Below are 18,775 nucleotides of genomic sequence, written 5' to 3' on the forward strand. Positions count from 1 at the left end.
CTGCCCAGTAGGTGGCACGCTGGAGAGGACAGGGTGGGGACAGCAGGTGGCAGCGAGGTAGCATGGTGCCACCTGCAGGTGCTTGGTGGGAAGCAGTTGGCCAGGCACAGAGCTCGACCCTGTTTTGTCTGGGGCTCCTTGGGGTCAGCTGCAGTCCCTCAGGGTGGATCAAGATGTGCCCTGCTTGTGCTGCCCCCGGAAAACTCCCTGGAATCCCAGCAGACCAGCTCGGGCACAAGAGCCAAGTTCGTGCAGAGAATGAAATAACCCTTTCAGGTCCTGGACCCTTCAGCCTGGAGGATTCCTGCACCAGGCAAATCTGGAGATTAACGAGTTGGACTAATTGGGGGATCCTTGCAAATTAATAAGCTCTAGCAGTTCTGCTGAAAAAGCCACGTGCCTCCCTCCCTCACACCCAGATGGAGACCATCAATATCATCGTCGGCTCGGGTCTGAGCTTAAATCTACTAACAAGTGGGAATTGCCTTTTAAGTGGCCCTGAGCATGACTTCAGCTCCTAATTACCCAGCCAGAGGCCAGACGCTCCCCTTTATGTGAAGACCTTTCCTAAAGGAAATACCTTCTAGGAATTCTTATCCCGTCAGGACAGTAAAGCCACTGGGCATTTGTGCTCCATCTGGGGGCGCCAGCGATGGCCACGTGTGCCACCGAGACCACCCAACCCCAGCAGGTGCCAGCTCGTCCCCCAGGCCAGCGTGAGGGTGGGGCCGGGCCTGCCTCGAGCTCCATGGAGGAGTGCCAGTCCTCCTCGTCACCCGGCCGCCCTCCCTGGCACCAGGCCTCCACACATGGCCATTCCTTTATTTGCTGCTTCAATAGCTACCTATCAATCCTGGCATTAGAGGCTGAAGAAACAAAAACAATCAAACTTGGTCTATTTTTTTGAGAAGTTTATCATCAGATTTTATGGATTTATTTTTTAATATTTTAATTATTATATTATAATAATTTGTTGGATAAATGAATATTATATTAATTTATCCAACAAATATTCGGTCCTTACAAAATGTCTATCCCAGACATTAGGTACAAGGCCCTGGCCTCCTGGAGGTCATATCTGGGCAGGGACAACAGACGACAGCAACCAGAGAGTGAAATAGCTCCTATTTCAGATGATGGCGGATCTCATGGAGGTCACGGTGTGGGGTAGGGCAGAGGAAGTGCCGGTGCATTTTGGCTGCAGTGGCTTGGGCAGAGGTGAAGGAGGAGGCCACAGATATCTAGGGGACATCATACCAGAAGCAGCAGCACCGAGATTCGTGGCTTGTTGGAAGAGGAGGAAAGCTTGCGGCCCTGGGTTCATGTTGAAGAGAGGAATGGGGCAGGGCAGGTGCTCCAGGGCTCTGGGGCAGGTCTGGTAGGGCCTGGTTGTCATGGGGACTGGATCCTGGGATTGCCCTGGGGAGCCCTGAGGGCTCTGAGCAGGATGTGTGATCATGGCAAAGGTGCCGGGAATCACGTCCCCTGCCACTGCCCTTCCCCAGCAGAGTGCCACTCCAGAGCCTGGGGTTGGGCCGTTTCCCCTTGGAAGAACTAACACAGTGGCATCAGAGCAGGGTAGGGGGGCGCCCGACCTCCCCGGCCAAGCTGCTGTCTGACCCCGTTTTCCCTGCCCTGGTCATTCCTGTCTGAGCCGCACTGCTGTCTCCCCCTGAGTAGCTCTTAGAACAGCCCCCGGCTTCCTTCTATCTCAGATCCGCTGACTTTACACCTAGGTCCAATCAGAACCACGTCCACTACCAGAGACAATCACTCCAGATTCCTCACCCCAAGACTGAGCCTCCTGTGCCTTAAACTGGCTACACACAACCCACTACCCAGTGTCAGTGTAAAATAGCAATGGCAGATAGACACACTGGAGAACCTTAACTCCAGCCTAAATTGGCTGTGTGACCTTGGGCAGGTAACTGGGCCTTTCTGAATCTCCTTATTTATAAAACAGGGACATTTAAATCCATCTGCAGGAAGGTGAGAATTGAAATTCATGTATGGAAAGTTCTTGGCACTCACAGGTCTTTAATAAATAACCAGAGACACTACAGATCATCATCTTCTAGATCACTGTCCACTTTATGTCTTGATCCCATTTTTAACAACCTGAAAATCTACATGATTTCTGATGCAAAATTATTTTTAGTGCAGCGAAATGTGTCGGCTTTAAGTTATGTTGCCAAAGGGGTGACATAACCTGCCCGAGAAGCCTGCTCCTGAAGTGGACTCATACTGCACCCAAGGTCATGAGTTCCATGAACTTAGCTGACATTTTTGATTCACTGTATTTTCTGGCCCTGTGCTAGCTACCTGGGGCACCAAGAAGTTCCGAACTGGCTCTGTCCTCACAGACATGGACAAGATAGACAAGCCAGACAGCAGCTGCACAGGATCAGAGAGTGAAATATCTCCTATTTCAGATGATGGCATATATCATGGAGGTCAACGTGTGTTCACTCCCCGCACCCAGGACACTCCTGGGTGCAGCTGCCATTGCCAGGAGCCCTGCAGCCATGCGGGGCTGTGGCACGGAGCGGGCTGCTGTGCCTTCCTCTCATGGAGCCTCAGGGGGGTGAAGGCTTTGGCTCCCGGGGACGTTTTTCTTCATCCCTAGAGTCAACGCCGGGTTGAGACAAGCCTTGCTTCCCCAGCTCTGCTCCCGGCCGTCGGGGAAGACCAAGTCAGTGCGTCTCCTCTCTGCAGCTTTAATGAGAAGGCGTGTATGGTGCAGTGCTGTGAGCTGCAGAAGGAAACATTGAACTGAATCATGGTCCCTCTGCCACATCACCAAACTCAGGCCTCTTTGAGGCCAAAATACTGGAAAGATAAATCGCACTGAAAGAGGGCTCATGTGGAGCTGCAGAGTGTTCTAGAGGCCACGTCTGCATGGCCGCAGGTCTGCGTGCCGCCTTCTGTCTGCCCTAGGGGGCTCTGGCTGAGGTGCTGTCTCCACAGTACTGCTTCCCAGCGTCCACGCTGCTCACCAGTGACCTGTTGGTGCTTCACTTCCTCCCTGAGCAAAGGCCACTGGCGGCTTGGGCCACTGTCACTTTTGCAGACCACTGGTACCCAGGCACGTGCAACCTAGAAATGCAGGGCTGTAATCCTCAGTGAGCGAACTTGGACCGGTCTTGGACGGGAGCTGGTCTTCCTTTCTTTCTTTCTCCCTCTGGAGAGAGCACTAGGGATCCAGTGGTCCAGACAAAATGCAGCATCCAGCTTCTCAGGAGGACGTGGCCAGTCCCTCGGAGCACCTTGTGTACTCCTGTCCCTGTTTCTTGCCTCATTTCTCTTTCTCTTTCCTCCTGCTTCCCTGGGATTGCACCTGCCAATCAAGTGTGAATATTCAAGTTTTTGCCTCAGGTTACATATCTTTAGGAAACCTGGGTAGAGACAGAGTATTGTGACTGAACTCGACCTTAGAGGTATCCTAGTTGAACACTTTTATCTTAAACAAGATAAAACTGAAGGTTGGTGGGGCAGAGGCAAACTGAATCATACAAACCATTTTCTCCAGCCTTTAGGTTGGGTATTCTTTAACATCACACACACACACACACACACACACACACATACACACACACACACACACACGAACGTGTGCATATGTAGACACATATGCATGCATATACATACATGTGCATATATATTAAATATGTGAAACCTTATTGATAGTTACATGCTGTGGAACTCTGTTTTGGTCAATGCTGGACATGTGACTTATATAGCAGTGGTCCCATAAGATTATAATGGAGCTGAAAAATTCCTGTCTTCACATAGTGACGTTGTGGCATCATGATGCTGTAGCAGAATGCATTCTTGTGTGTTTGTGGTGACGCTGGTACAAACAAATCAGCTACATTGCCAGTCATACAAAAGTCTTGCACATGCACTCATGTGCAGAACGTAACACTAGATGGTGGCAATAGATGGCTATGTTATTGATTTGTATATTTACTATATGCTATTTTTGTCATTATTTTAGAGTACTCCCACTTGTAGAGGGGTTGCGCCAACTATAGCTGCATACATCTCTTGTTCACCACGTCCCCTGACACACCCTTTCTCTTGCGCCTTAATCTCTTCTTGTTTCGTGCATCATGACCTGGGAACCTGTAGTCCGCATGGAGCACAAAGCCTAGGTGTGCAGTAAGCCATACGCTCTAGGTTTGTGCAAGTCTGAAGCTTGCATAATGTTGAAATGTCTCAGACCCTCATTAAAGGATGCATGTTTCCTTTGCTTTTTCTTCCCTCCTCAGAAATAGCAGATAAGATCTACAATCTCTTCAATGGCTATACCAGCGGGAAAGAGCAACAGACTGCCTACAACACCCTCCTGGATCTGGGTTCCCCCACTTTACATCGAGTTCTCTACCACTATAACCAGCACTATGAGAGTTTTGGAGAATTCACCTGGCGGTGTGAGGATGAGTTAGGCCCCAGGTAACCAATGGACTGCACTGTCTCTTTTAAAGTTTCTTTCGAATTTTTGTACTTCTAGCTCCATAATACTGTTTTGCTGAGATTTCCTGCATGAGCTTAGGTGCTCAGAGAAATAAGTCCTCTGCTTTCTGATGGCCTTGGTCATGCAGATTAGTTTGTAAAGCTCTTTAAGCAGTCAAGTCATGAATGCATTTCCTGAACTTGGAAACCCTTTGCTCCTGACCTGCTTTGCCCTCTGTATCATGCCGATGCTTAATTCCAAATGCCAAAACTGTAGGAGCCCAAAGCTCAGTCTTGGGAAAGGAAATTAGGAATTTATCAAGAAGTTTATCCAAAAATATTTATTGCACAAACTTTACATATGTTATTTGCATAGTTCAGACCTATTTTGAGTTAAATTCCGCATTCTCTTGGAAAGCAACATGAGAGTTGTTAAAGGCCCTCCTTGACCTTATTTTGCCCTAAGTTGCAATGGCACAGGGCTTACCAGCATCCCCTGGCCCCAGGCTGCTCCCCTCTGCCCTCCTTTCTGCTGACATTTATTGAGTACATACACAATTCTAGGTTAGGGAGAATAAATGCCACAATTTGAATAGTACTAACATTGCATATTTCATCTTGATTTCTAAGGGCATTTGGAGTCTTTGTAAATTTCTCTTTTGTAACTCAAGAGTTAGAAGGAAAATTGGTTAATAAAGAAAGTGAGCAGGGGAAGAAATGTGGGTCTCACTGTAAGATCAAGCTGGCTACTGACTGTTCTCTCTCCTCCCAGGGGCCTCTTTCCTGTGTAATACTGGTCTTTTACAGAAGAAAAAAGATGTTAGAAGACATTGTGTTGTTTCATTAGCCCATAGAAAAATAAAGTTTTTCCTCTCAGATTTCCTCAGGGATCTCGGGGAGGACCAAAGGAGAGGGAAGTCCTCTGCCTTCAGCTACATCAACCCACTCTGGGGCTAGCTGAGAAAATGGGCCTGTGGGTACAGACTTCCCGTGAGCAGGAGAAAGGCTTCCCTGGCGGAGGCCTCCAGATTGAGCTAAGGGTGAAAATACTCGGAGAGTTGTGCTGTTTCCAAGAAAGAAGGCTCCAGGGTCTGAGATGGTCAAGGGCAGACCCAGAGTCATTTTTATTGAAAAACCAGAATGTGAGCCGTGACAGTCTCTACGAAGGCTCTATGGGGCACTTCAGTTTGCCTTTGGAGTGTGTGTGTGGGGGGGCAGGATGCCTCCCGCATGCTTCCTGAAGGTGTTTCAGAGGCTGCTCTCCCTCTTCCTCTGCTCCTGTTCTTCAACCCCCCCAGGAATTTGTTAGCAATGACTGCCATACAGTAGGATGGATTAAGAGGAAGGGCCACCAATGTCCTCACTGCTGACAACTTTCGGAAAATCTTCTTGGCCAAGCAGCAGAAATTGATGATAGAGTGTAGATCCTCAGACTGAGAAGCTGTTTAGGCGGGGGAGTGTTGTTTGATTGGCGCTGACCTGCCACTGGAGTCAGGAAATGTGCCCTTCCCTGCAGAGACTCCCCGCCACTCTTGGCCCCTTGACTTTGCTGCCGAGCTCCACACCTTCCCTCCAGCATCACCCCGCCTTGCTTCAGTGTGGCCTCTTAGGAAAGCACGGAGACCGCCCCTTGGGGACGCTCACGGCCAGGACAGAAGAAGAGGAATGAAAGGAGCATAGTTATTGCCCTTTGAGAGTTCATTCTAAATGGGGTGCAGAAAACTTCCAGCTTCTGGGAGGAATTGTTGATTAAACTAGAAAAGGGAAGTTTCTCTGCATGAGCCCGGCAGTCAGTAAACATTGCAAGGCGCATTGTTGGTTGGGTGTTCCAGAAGAGCACCGGGCAGCCTCCCATGAGCTTGATCAAATAAGAGAATCTTCCTTCATGAGCTTCAGGTCACTTAGGTCTTTGAATAATTAATAATAATAATAATAATAATAATAGGTGAGGGAATCCTTCTGCACTCATCCTAAGTGTTGAGTGAGAGCCAGGGAGGCCTGAGGACCAGCTCTCAGGCAGCCTGATCTCTGACAGCAGGGTGTCCCAGGAAGAAGGGGCTGCAGGGGTGAGCTGTTTCCCCAGCTCTAGGCTGGGGGCTCTCACTCTGTATCCTGACCCAGGGGATCACTGCTTTCCAGGGTGTGTGAGCTGAGGCAGCCCACTCTCCCCTCTGCTCTCCACGCCCTTCTTTCCCACTCTTTTGACTGGGGCTTACTGGTATTGACGGTGGCCTCATGCCTCCTGGGGGAGATGAGGGTATGGACCATGAGCTTGCCTGGAGGTTAGCCAGGTGACATGTGCCACTGACAGTGTTCATGCCCAAAGACGGACCCCATGTCAGTGTGAGCTGAGGGCACAGCGGTCCTGGACCTCACTGTGCCATCATTACCTCAATGCGGACACCAATGGTCACATTTGAAAGTCCCCTCAGTGCACTCTACTGGGTGCTTTCACCAGCTCAGACAGAGCCTTGAAAGGGGACATATTCAGCAAAGCACAGCACTTGTCATCAGTTGATGATGAATTAACGGCTTTAAAGAAAATCGATTTGATTTGTCTTCCAAGACTGCCGTCCCCATGATTCTAAAAAGTGTACGTTCCCACTAAAATACTAGGGTTTCTTTTTTTTTTCTCTTGTTTATTTTTTCTTATTACATTTTCTCTCCTTTCTCTTGGTGCCTGCCCCACTGTGCACAGTCAGCCCTTCATTCTCTCGTTCATTCCCTGGATCTGCTGTTACAAGTGCCAAAGGTAGAACAGTCCGCAAAGCCCATCAGCCTCTGCCCTCTTCAAGTTTGGAGTCTCACACTAATGGTGACTCCCTGTCCTGCCTGCCTTTCTTTCTTTCTAACCTAAGTATCCCCCACGCTCCGTCCACAGGAAAGCTGGCCTCATCCTCTCCCAGCTTGGAGACCTCAGCAGCTGGTGCGACGGACTCCTTCAGGAGCCCAAGATAGGCTTGCGCCGCCGCGCGCTCCAGTACCTGGGCTGCCGCTACAGCGAGATCAGGCCCTACGGGCTCGACTGGTCCGAGCTCAGCCGCGACCTCCGGAAGACCTGCGAGGAGCAGACCCTGAGCATCCCCTACAACGACTACGGGGACAGCAAAGACATCTGACAGCACGGGGCCAGCGAGTGGCTGCCATACCGGGGCAGGAGAGCGGAGGGGGACACCTGGGTTGGTTTGTGGGTTTTTATCATTTTTTAATGGAACATTGAAAGCTCCAGAGAGAACACCTACCCCAGGGAGGAAGGGGTCCTTTCTCCTTGCAAACTTCTTCAGTCTGACGCGCTCCATCGGCACCATCAGTAAGCCCGACAGGCAGTGGCTTCAGGCAGCACCATTTTTTTCTTAGAGGGTTACTTTGGGACTTGTTTTGGTGTTAATTTGTTTCATCCTTTTTTTTTTTTTAACCCTCAAGAGTCCAGTCCAAATGCTCAAGAGTTCTGTCATACTCCCACAAAGGTTCCACCTGGCCGAGGCACCTGCTCTTACTGAGTTCCTGAGTCCATTGCAACTGGGGACAGAGGCGGAGCTGGAGAGCTAGGCCTGCACGGGCCTGACCGCAGGCCTTCCTTGGGAGGCGTCTTGCTCTGGGAGCCCCAGCCCTGCTCACAGAGGAAGACGCAAAGCAAACTGGGGGACTGGCCCTTGTGTGTGCATCGCGGTTTCCTCCAGGCCTTCCGACGGCTGTCTCCACCCCTCAAAGGTGACACCTCACCGCCGTGATAGCCCAGTGGGCCTCCTGGGTTTCTAGGTCTCCCATTTTAAGCCAGGACTAGAATTAAACCCCCCTCAATGGGGCTCTGCTGTGCCCTCTGAACACCGTTATCTTTCAGCAGTGACAAGATGCCCCTGTGAAATCTCCTAAGTGGCAATTAGATGTCACTGCCAAGTGCACCTTCAGAGACGTCTCCCTGGGAGACTAGCTGGCAGTTCACCACCTACTGAAGTAAGCAGCATTTAAACAAACAAACAAACCTCTTCAGACCACTAACGTGCACCCCAGCGCCTGGGTTCGCAGCGCCTGCCCCTCACCCGGCAGGTGAGGCTGGGTTCAAGAGGGGTTGGCACGTCCATGTCAGTGTTTCGGTGAATTAGAGCTATTATGGATCTCCAGAAAGGTCTGTCCTCTCTCTCCCCTTGCTAAACTTGCTGAGTTGCTAGTTTTGCCAGTGGTTTCCCTGAGGACCATCAGCGGAGGATGCCGCGGTGGTCCCCACCTTCTGGCTGCTGGCATAGCAGAGTCTCTGTGCAGCCAATCAGTGCTGAGCCACAGCCCCACCCACTGCCTGAGCATTGCACAGAGGCCCAGCTGAGGGGAAGCCAGCCCTCCAGAAACAAGCCCCCGGGGCCATGTAGGCCATCAATGGCCTTAAATGCCCACACGTCACTTTCAGCCACCCTTGCTTTGTCTGGGACGCCTTATGTGGAAACCCACCACAGAGGTCAGAAAGGAGGTGCAGGACCCCTTGAATCCTACAACAACCCCCTGGGGAAAGTGCTATTCTTGTCAATGTCTCAGTGAAGAGGAAACCGAGGCAGAGAGGCGATGCGGCTTGTCCCTGTCCTTCGAGCGCTGAGTGCTGAGCCACAGTGTGAGTTCAGACCGTTGGACTCCAAGGCACCGGGTCTAGCAGCCCCTGAGCCTTACCGCTCAGGAGTGTTGCTCAAAGCATTCAGCCGTCCCAGCTCTGAGCTCCACGGGGACCTCCCCAGAGGGCTACACCTTTCCCAAGCACCATGGCACAGATGTGGCCACCGTGCAGTGGAACAGGGAGACAGGGAGGAGCCGTGGAGCAAGCACCTTTGACCCCGCAGCTCTGTAGCCCATGCCTCTCACCAGTGATGGGAACAGCTAGGATGGGGCCGAAGGGCCAGACTGGCCTCCATCGCTCTCCTCTTCTTTCCAGAGAAACCGTGAATGATGTATGTCATTCTTCCTAACGCCAGGGCCTCAGAGACGCCCCTCCTTCCAGAGCAGAGAACATGGCTGCCCACCTGGGTGGATGAGGGCCCCCAGGTAAAGTGCCTCCAAAGCAATTGTCCACCACTGCCACGGGAGAGGATGCCACGGGCCGGGGCCATCCTTCTGTTCAAGTCTGTGCAGAAGACGGCATCTTGACTTGGAGTAGCAGGACGGAGAGGCCACGGGCACCTTCCTCCCCAGCAGTGGGGAGACAGGAGCTGACGGCAGGGAGGGAGGCGAGGAGTGGCACTAGGCCACCCTCTGTTACCCCTTCCTGTTTTTATTTTGTAAAGGCACACTACCTTCCTCTCTCCTTCATCCTTGTTCCCTGCTCAACCCTGTCCCTCCACCTCCTTTTTGTCCCCTTTTCCTTTGTCCCCTCCCTTTGCTGTTTTATTATTATTATTTTTTTTGGTCCCCTCCCTTTGTGTTTTCTGGCCTTCCTCCTTTCCCCTTCCCCAGGATTCTTTTCACCCCGCCCCATGCACACCCACACACACCCACACACACCCACACACGCTGTCCACACACCCCTGTGACTGGGTCCAATTTACTTTCAAGTTTAAAAGGCCAACACAGATGGGGTGTGGGCTGTCTTAGGAAGGGCATACACACAACGGGAGGCTTCTCCCTGGGAGGACACCAGACCACACCTTGCCAGTGTTCCTCAGTGCTTGCCCGGAGGCACCCATCCTGGCTAGAAGGGGTGACGGTACCGAGCCAGTATTGGACCTCAAGTTTCCAAGGTGCCAACAGCTCTCATGGAGTCCCTCTGCCCGTGACACTCCCAGCTCCATGTCCCTTTGAGATCTCTGCTGTGTCCTCCCTAATGTACATGAACCACTGTAATAGCATAGATCTTGAATGGAGTGTGCAATTGTTTTCCATGGAGTTTGGTCCATTGCTATTTTTAGTTAACTGCATTTCTTGATATTCAATTGTTCTATTAAAAAAAAAGCAAGTGTGGAAAGAAACACTTTACTACTGTAGAAGGAGGAAAGAATATAATGTGACCATCTTCAAGTATAACAGTGTTGTTTGAAAGAGAATTACTGTATGATTATAAAAATGAAGTAATCAACTAAATAATAAACAAAGCTGTTAGTAATGCTGGGTGTGCAGATGTTATTGCCTCAGATCTTTCAATAATCTGAGTGATCTAGTTGGATCCACCGAGGAGTTGTTAAGGTTTTAAATATCACACCTTATAATACAATAGGTCTTGTAGCCAACAACCTAATAGAAATAAAAAGAAGAGTCAGAGTTTTCATGGCCAATTGTAAACTTACTGTTATGAGGTAGTGAGTCTCATCTTCTCTTTACCACCTTCTCCAAGTTATTAGTCAATATGAATATATTTATTCCAGGTCTTCTGTATCTCAGACATCATGTGTAATGCAGAGGGTACAAACTGGTTTTCTCTGGTGAGCTTATCCTAACACGGGTAAGAAGAACTAAGACAAAGACATATATGGGATGCTGTGGGAGAATTTACACTTCAGGCATCCAAGGAAAAGGTTGCAAAAGGCCTTCCCAGACATCCTGGACCTGCATTCTGTAGAGGCATTTGGAATCCACTGGGTATTACACAAGGCCTCACAGCGAGGAGCCCAAAACACTTAATCTCTCTCTTCCTCTCTACAGTGTAACTTTAGATGTTATCTGGGCCTCTACCAAAACATGTGATTCCCTTTAAATTCCTCCATCATCAGATGTTAGGAGCCTGGGCTTAAAAACGCCCTCTGGAAAAGCCAGGATCAAAGTCCTCCTCCCTGCCCAAGCAGGATGATTAAGAGAAGATGAAGACCCCCACGGTTTTAAACTAGGGACACACATTCTCCCACACCCCTCCCATCTAGAAGTAGTGCTGCTGCCTCTGCGCTTGACTCCGGGCAGGTTTGTGGCCAACAGGTTATGAAGGAAGTGACAGGATGGGACTTTAGTAGGACCATAAGATCTGGGGCTCCTGCTCCTTCTCTGCAACTCCTGCTCTTGGGGTTCTGAGGCATCACATAAGGAACCCAAAGCCGCTGTGCGGGTCCCTCATGATGATGATACACAGATCCTGTGTAGGCAATCGGGTTCCCAATCTCAGGCCAAAGCCTGAGACACACAATCGAAGCTGTCCGGAGCCCTGGAGGCTAAATCCCTCCACCAGACAATGTCCATCGATGCTTTGTGGAAGAGCAGAATCACCTTGCCAACCCCTCCTGAATTCCTGACCCCCAAATTATGGTACATAATAAAATAGTTATTTTTAAGCCAATAAAGGGGTCTGCTAAATAAAGGTCATCTGATTGAGACCCCTGGTGCTGGCATCTGGGTGAGGGTGTGAATTCACATGGAAGCAGTGGGCTCCTGTGCCAGCAGGGCTCCCATGCAGAATGGTTGTCTGGCTACAGGTGAGTCTTTTTCCATCAGGGGGAAGGAAAATCAAGGGTGGGATGCCGAATTCCAGTGTTTCTGAGAGGGTGGATCAGAAACCCTGCAAGAGGGGAACATCCTTCCAGGGTCAGCAAAGGAAAGAAAAGGGAGAGGGCAACTTGGGGCAAGGACAGAACAGAACCCAACCATGATTATGAAGACCCCATTCCTCCCACCCCTGTTCCCACCATCAATCACTACGGTATTATTATTTGGAATGAACCAATTAATTAGTAAGTTCATTTCAGATGAAACCCCAAAGCTGTATAGAATAAGCCAACAATTTCTCTTGGTACACATGGAATCTGGGACATGGCTCACGTCTGTACTATTCCACAGTGAGAAAAAGAATAAACCTTTTTTGTTCTATGATTTTGCAATGTAATTAGCTTGACTTTCTTAGAGATGGACAGGTTTTGACATCAAGTTTCCTCGCCCACACTGCCTTTTGTTAGTGACTATGATATGCCTGCTCGCATGGGGTACAAATTAGTGTAATTGGTTCCTTACTACCTTTCCCAGTAGGAGAACTTCAGTCATATTTTGTGCTTAATAAATAGAAGTAACTTCCTTTGTTTCAAGTGATTCAAGTGCCATGTGACCCTGAGGCTATTATCCAGTGAGTCAGACAGTTTTCTCCTGCCCACCAGCTTAGAGAGGAAACCACCTCAAACCTCCTCCCTGGGGAACTGCAGGGCTTAACTGCCACCGAGGAGACCCGAGTGGGGCACCTTGTTCTATGGACCACTGAACACAAGGTGACCGCGCCTGTGTTCTCAGATCCGCTTTGCCCCTTTCCCTGCTCTGTTCCCAGACTCTCTTGTAAACAGGTTCCCTGCTGGGACTGTGGGAAGCACTAGCAGTAGGTTGGAAGGAAAGGGAAGCCAAGACACACTTCTTTGTCTGTTCTGGATGATGTCTCATCTCCAGTGCCTCCTCTGTGGTTTCATCTCCTCTACGTGTCCCTTGTTCCTCAAGCAGGACCTGCTTCTGGCTGCTGTTAATCTCTAGGGCACACCCCTCTTCCAAAATTCACCAGCCACCTTTCCACTCTTCCAGAACCCCATTTTCAGCTCTAGTGAGTTACCTAAAATGTGCTTGGTTTTCCTGGCTGGATCTTAAACTCAAACAAACATGGAACTAACACTTGTTACATATCGTCTGACACAGAAATTTTGTCACTCTTTCAGGTCTGAGTTACCGTCTGGAAGATGAAATTTTGATACCCAAAGTAACTGAATTCCCATGAACTCTAAGACTTCAGGGTACAAATGGGTTGCCACATGAGTGCTGAATGGATCAGGTGGGACTGGCTGCTTGAACAACTGGCTTGAAAAGGATTCTGACAGCAGATCAGCACTGCTCAGAAGGGGTGGCAGCAGCCACCAGCAAAGCCTAATAGAAATATGGACCTGGTGAGCGGCAGGCACACACTCACCTTTCCTCCTCTGTGGGAGCAGAAAAGGCAGGGAACAAGTGACATCAGGGAAGTCCAGGAGTATCTGGGTCCTACACATCTCCATAGGTTGTATGCAATTCATAAGCCGCGCAAAAGTGAATACAGATCCTTTGCCAATGGACAGTTGAAATGGAATTCGTGTGAGTAGCGCGTTTTGGAGGCCTTTGAGCCCGCCCCACTATTACATGATTAATTTCACAGCACTGCACTTAAGTTTTCTAAACGATCATCTTCATTTCTAAATCTGCATTTTAAGATGGTCTTAATAGTGTTACTATAGGATCTTAAAAGTCATCAAACAGAGGATTTCTAAGTCTCCCACTACTTCTGTCACTTGAGCAGAGTATCAGTTAAGCTGCAGTCAAAATTCCAACAGAGAGAATTTAACATAGGGAATTGGTTAAAATGTCTTACAGGATCAAAATAGGGAAACAATTCAAAGCACTGAGGTGGCCAATGATCTGGCTGATAACTGTGGGAAAAAGCTCTGTCCCTAGGGCTGGGGCAAAGAGGAAGATGGCCTACTGGAGACTAGACACCCTCTTGAAGAAGAGGCCGTTTGCCTAGTGCTGGAATTTCTTTGGGGGTAAAGACACTGCTCCTTTGAGTGCACAATGATGGCTGCTGCCTAGTGAAGAGCCCGTGGCAGGGTGACACCCACAGGGACAGCAAGCTAACCTCTCACTCCTCTGCCGCAGTCTGGCTGGGCACAAAATCACGAGCCACTCAAGCAGGAACAAGCTTTATTTCCAAACCTCCCGCGAATGCCACGCACGCGGCCTTCTCCCGGGACATACTACACCAACAGGAAATCCCTCCTCCGGAATTCCCTCCTACCGCACTTCCCCAACCAATGGGAACTCTCCGGGAGTCCCCTGAGAGCTCCAAAGTAGCAGGCCTAGGCAGACAGCAGGGGTCTAATCTCCAATTGAATGCACATCTTAACATAATCATTATCATCTCAATGGCTTGCTGGGATCACCTTTCAACCAAAAATGCCATGCGTCATTCCTACTTGGCTATGGCTCTCAGCACTCCTGTTCCTACCAGTCTCCCTCGAGTGCTTCTCGCTGACAAGGCCTAACATGGGACTGACTGTCAAAAGGACTCCAGGTTTTCAGGGTTCCCCCAGCAGCATCGCAAAGAAAGCCCAGAAGGGTGGGTCTGAGCCCCCACACAATAGCTTGCTAACCGCTACAGGCAGCTTGAGGGTCCAATGAGATGAAACTCTTGAAGGCAATTGACACACTGAACAGGAGCCCCATGTTTCACCCTTTGACAATGTGGTTGGAAAAGAAGGTAGCATTTCAAGTTCATACTATGCATCCCTTTTATGTACCAAAGATCTGGTTGAATTTCTGACATTGAACTTTCTCAAAGAGTTTTTACCCTCTGGCAGAAATATCTTTGGTTGCTGAAGATGCTGTTTAACAGCAGCCAATTAACGCTCACTGATTGCTTATCATGTGCTGCATCATATACACACTTTTACATGGCTTCTTTCACCTAATTCTGCCAAAGGCACGTGAGCACATTACTACCACTGTCTATACTCTACCCACGAGGCAACTCCAACTTGGAGACTGTAGGCAACTTGTCCAAGGGAAAACAGCTGTTAAGTGTGGCTCTCTGCAGTGCTGTCCTGTGGCTGGCTTTAATCACATTCCTTCTGAGGAATTCAATATGGAGAGAACCCTAAACCAAGAGCAAAACCGATCCATCCAGTTGTTTTGGCTTGGCTGGTTTAGTTTGGGAGGGAGAGGAAGTGGGAACTTGCACTTCTTGTGTGCAGCCACACTGGAAGTCTCTGGACGACAAAATGCAGCAATCTTTACATTTCCAAGTCTTGCTGCTGCAACCAGGCTGTTAGCAGTCCTTCTCTGCCCCAGGGAAGGAGTGACTGTGGGGCTGGCCAATGCCCTGTCAAGGCTCCTGGTGAGATGTGTTTATTGGCTTACAGAGAAATGGAACTCTGGAACTCCTCCCATCTCTGATCTCACTGAGTTTTGATCTATACTGGTGTAAGAGTCACAGTATAACCATTAGCTCCACCCTCTAGCCAGGCCCTGTTCTCAGACAGACTAACAGCAGCCACTTGGATGTCCATAGGTTGTGGAGCAGAAATGTTGGTACACACTCATCCTGACCAGCTGGGTCTACATAATGAAGGTGAGTTGCTGCACCGCAGACCTCCAACCTTCTGAGCTGTCTCACCCTTGGGCATCGGGCAGGGGAAGATGTTTTGATCCTCACCCTGTGGCCTCTGTGTCCCTTGGCAGCCAGGAAGGGAATGAAAGGGGCCTGCACTGGAGGTGTTGGTGATGGAACTGACTGATGTGTGGCAAGGAGGGGAACATACAGAAAGGGTATTTGGTTGCCACGGCAAACCAGCAAACACTCAGAGGAGAGGGTGTGGCCCGGGACTTAATGAAGTGCCACTGGGTTTGAGCAGCAACTGGAATGTCTGAGAGGAGCTGCATTCCTTCCCACAGAGCCCGGGGCCAGGCCACTAGCAGGGACTGCTTGTACCTCTCAGGAATGCTCAGGATGAAGACAGGACTGGAAAAGACAAGCAGGCCTCCCAGGGTAGGTTTTCCTACCGCCAGCCACAAAGCGGGGCCTCCCAGAAGAAAGTTGGAAAACTCCTTCCAGAGCCCAAAGAGGCTCCATCTATGAATGATTTCTTCCCCCCAAACTCCGAGCCCCGTTCCTCAGGGCCTGAGGAGCTGCTTTGACGGTCCTCTCCACCTACTGAAGTTGACTTCTGCTGTTCCCTTTGCTTTCTGCCCTTCTCAAAGAAGAACGGGATTCTTGCTGCGGGGTGGACCTGGAATCTCAAGGCCTTCCCAGTTTGATCCAAGAGAAGACATGTGTTACCAGTGTGGCATGAGTGACAGAGGCACAAAGAGTCTGAGGTCAGGCAGGCATGTGTCAGAAGCCCAAAAACTCACTAGCCAGTGGTCCATAGACAACCTGCAAGAATGTAGCAGCAAGGTCAGTGGCTGGTCAGGTGACCTAGAAGGCCCGGGAAACAGATGTCAGCAGAGCCTGCTCTTGCCTTCACCTCCAGGTCTTTCCACCCATTTCCTTTCTCCAGACTCAACCTTTTTTGTCTTGTCTCATCTTAACTGGTCTCAACTACCATAGAGGAAAATCTTGTCTGATATGTAGCCTGATAAAAACTGGAAAGTAGAGATGATATTTTTAGTATATCTGAAATAATAACAGTGTGATATGAGGCACTTCATTGAAACAGAAGGGAGAGCATCACTCATTGATAAATATTGTTTGTCAGATGTTTATTAATAAGTGTTTATCGAGCTCCATCTATACCATGGGAAAGTCCTTTCAAGGGTTACTAGTGTTACCCCTTTGAATGAGCCTAACAAGCCAGCAAATGTAAACTCAACCCTCCCTGCACCTATGGGCCCCCCAAGACATCTGCCCCAGCTCTCCTGGGCTGGGATTTCAAACCAGGCCTCAAGCCTACAGTCTGTATGAGCACACATCAGTACATAGTACCCAGAATGTCTACCCAAGATCACTTCAGGCCTGAAATACACAGATGCCTCGGGGCCTTTGGGAACTTCCCCTAACCTGGAGAGAACCTCTGAGACTCTGCCCAAGCAGGACCACAGCCAGGCCCTCTGCACCTCACCGAGGCAAATTGGTTTACTCTAACATTATTGCACATGGGTGTCAATCATTCGTTAGTGAGCATGCTGCGCAAGCAGGGCCCTGGGACATGCTCTGGAACCGGCTTGACCTTCTGAAATAGCTGGAAAATTACATTGTCTTGCTGACAATAGTTTTTATATAAAAACTTTCCCTGCCTTAATATTTGGGACCATGGTCACATTCTAACTATTTAATATAGGGCCTCAAACTGGAATGTGGCATGGCTTTACATGAAATTATATTTAAAATATAGAAGTCCATGGTACACTTAATCATATGTGTGTGTGTGTGTGTGTGTGTGTGTGTGTGTGTGTGTAGGCGGGGGGAGAATATCAATCAGCCTATTAGAGTAATACATTCTAGGACAAAAGTGCATAGAAATTCAGAAGCTAGCTGACCTCCACCCCTACTACTCTGGTTCTGCTTGGCCCTTCTATAGCAAGGACATTTCTAATTACCAAAGGAAATATAACGACCACTTATGCCAGCTCATGATGGGCACTCAGCAGTCACTGTACCCAATCTGCATAATGACTGTTTAGGTTGGGAGTTCTCACTGTTCCATTTCTCAGAAGGAAAAACTGAATCTCATGTCACTGCCTGCTTTGCTCAAGATCACCCAGCCTGGCCTCAGGTCAGGCTGCTTCCTAGATTCTCTTCTTGCCTGGTCTGCAGTTGCTGCTTCTTCTTCCTGTCTCATGTGGCGACATGCCTGAATCCGAGTCGTGTGGACGCATCTGTTAGCTGGGCATGAGTAGGCCTCAACATGAAACCCACTGACGAGACCCGAATTTGATGGTGAACTGGGGAAGGCGTCATTTTGATGCTCTGCACTCAAACCCAGTCTTCTGTGTTGGCCTTGTGTTCCCAACATTTCTTGAACTCTTGGTAGAGAACCAGTCAAAGCATAAACCCCAAGTGTCCACAGGCCCACTCGCCCCAACCCCAAACACACAAACAAATTACCTTGTTTTGACTGACTCACATCCATAAAATCAGGGTTGATAATCAGCTCCGTACATGTTAGTGTTTCACTGGGCAGACATCAAGCAAGGCAGTGCCAGATTCCAAAATGAGTAAGACAGCATCTCAGGGCCACCAGCTGAGTGTGAGCTGTGTCCTGCCCAGGCTCCCTGCTCCAAGGCCTGAATTGTCCAGAGGTCCAGCTTGTGTAGACAGGATTTTTAGGACCTGTTCTCTGACACCGGATTGTGTTTATACTGAAGGATGTTTTTCTAATCCTCACAAAGGCTCAGTGGTGCCCTGAGTCCGTCCACCTTCCTTCAAAGATTTCACATCTGAACATCAGGAAGGACAGCAGTAAAGCTAAGAAAATTACCAGTAAGTACACTGATTATCCAAAGAGAAAAATAAGGGTCAAAGAACCAATAAGTATCAAATGGGGGAAGAAGAAAGGCTTCATGAAATCGGAACATGTGAGGAGCAGCTGAGACAAGGGGCAGGACATTTTGCATGTGGAGACAGTGGGAAAGACCCCAGGCTGGGGAGTGGCCCCACACCACTGTGGGGGCTCCAGGGCTGGGGAGGCGCCCTGCAACAGGGCCCCAGAGCTCATGCCCAGAAGCCCCGAAGCTCAGTGGGAAGTCCTGCTGTGCCGAGCTGGTCAGGCATTTAAGGACAGGAGGAGACTCCTTGCCCTGAGCAAATCAGGTCTCCCTGAGAACTGTTTTAAAAAGGAGGAATGATGTGGACTCCATGTGCCAGGAGGGATTAGATGGGGAAGAAGCAGGACAAGGGGACTGGCAAGGGCTGTTCAGGAGGGGATGC

General features: G+C 49.5%; 1 protein-coding gene across 2 annotated transcripts in view; it reads left to right on the forward strand.

Moving 5' to 3' along the window:
* Astn1 (astrotactin 1) overlaps positions 1 to 7,622 on the forward strand; it is a 279,960-nt gene extending 272,338 nt beyond the window's left edge. For both annotated transcript variants that reach the window (XM_026388461.2, XM_026388462.2), the window contains exons 22-23: positions 4,272 to 4,455; positions 7,337 to 7,622. In XM_026388461.2, the coding sequence (XP_026244246.2) occupies positions 4,272 to 4,455; positions 7,337 to 7,574 (422 nt within the window). In that variant the 3' untranslated portion in view covers positions 7,575 to 7,622. The remainder of the gene's footprint in view (positions 1 to 4,271; positions 4,456 to 7,336) is intronic.
* The last annotated feature ends 11,153 nt before the right edge of the window (positions 7,623 to 18,775 follow it).

Source organism: Urocitellus parryii, chromosome 9 (assembly GCF_045843805.1).
Source record: "Urocitellus parryii isolate mUroPar1 chromosome 9, mUroPar1.hap1, whole genome shotgun sequence".
NCBI lineage: Eukaryota > Metazoa > Chordata > Mammalia > Rodentia > Sciuridae > Urocitellus > Urocitellus parryii.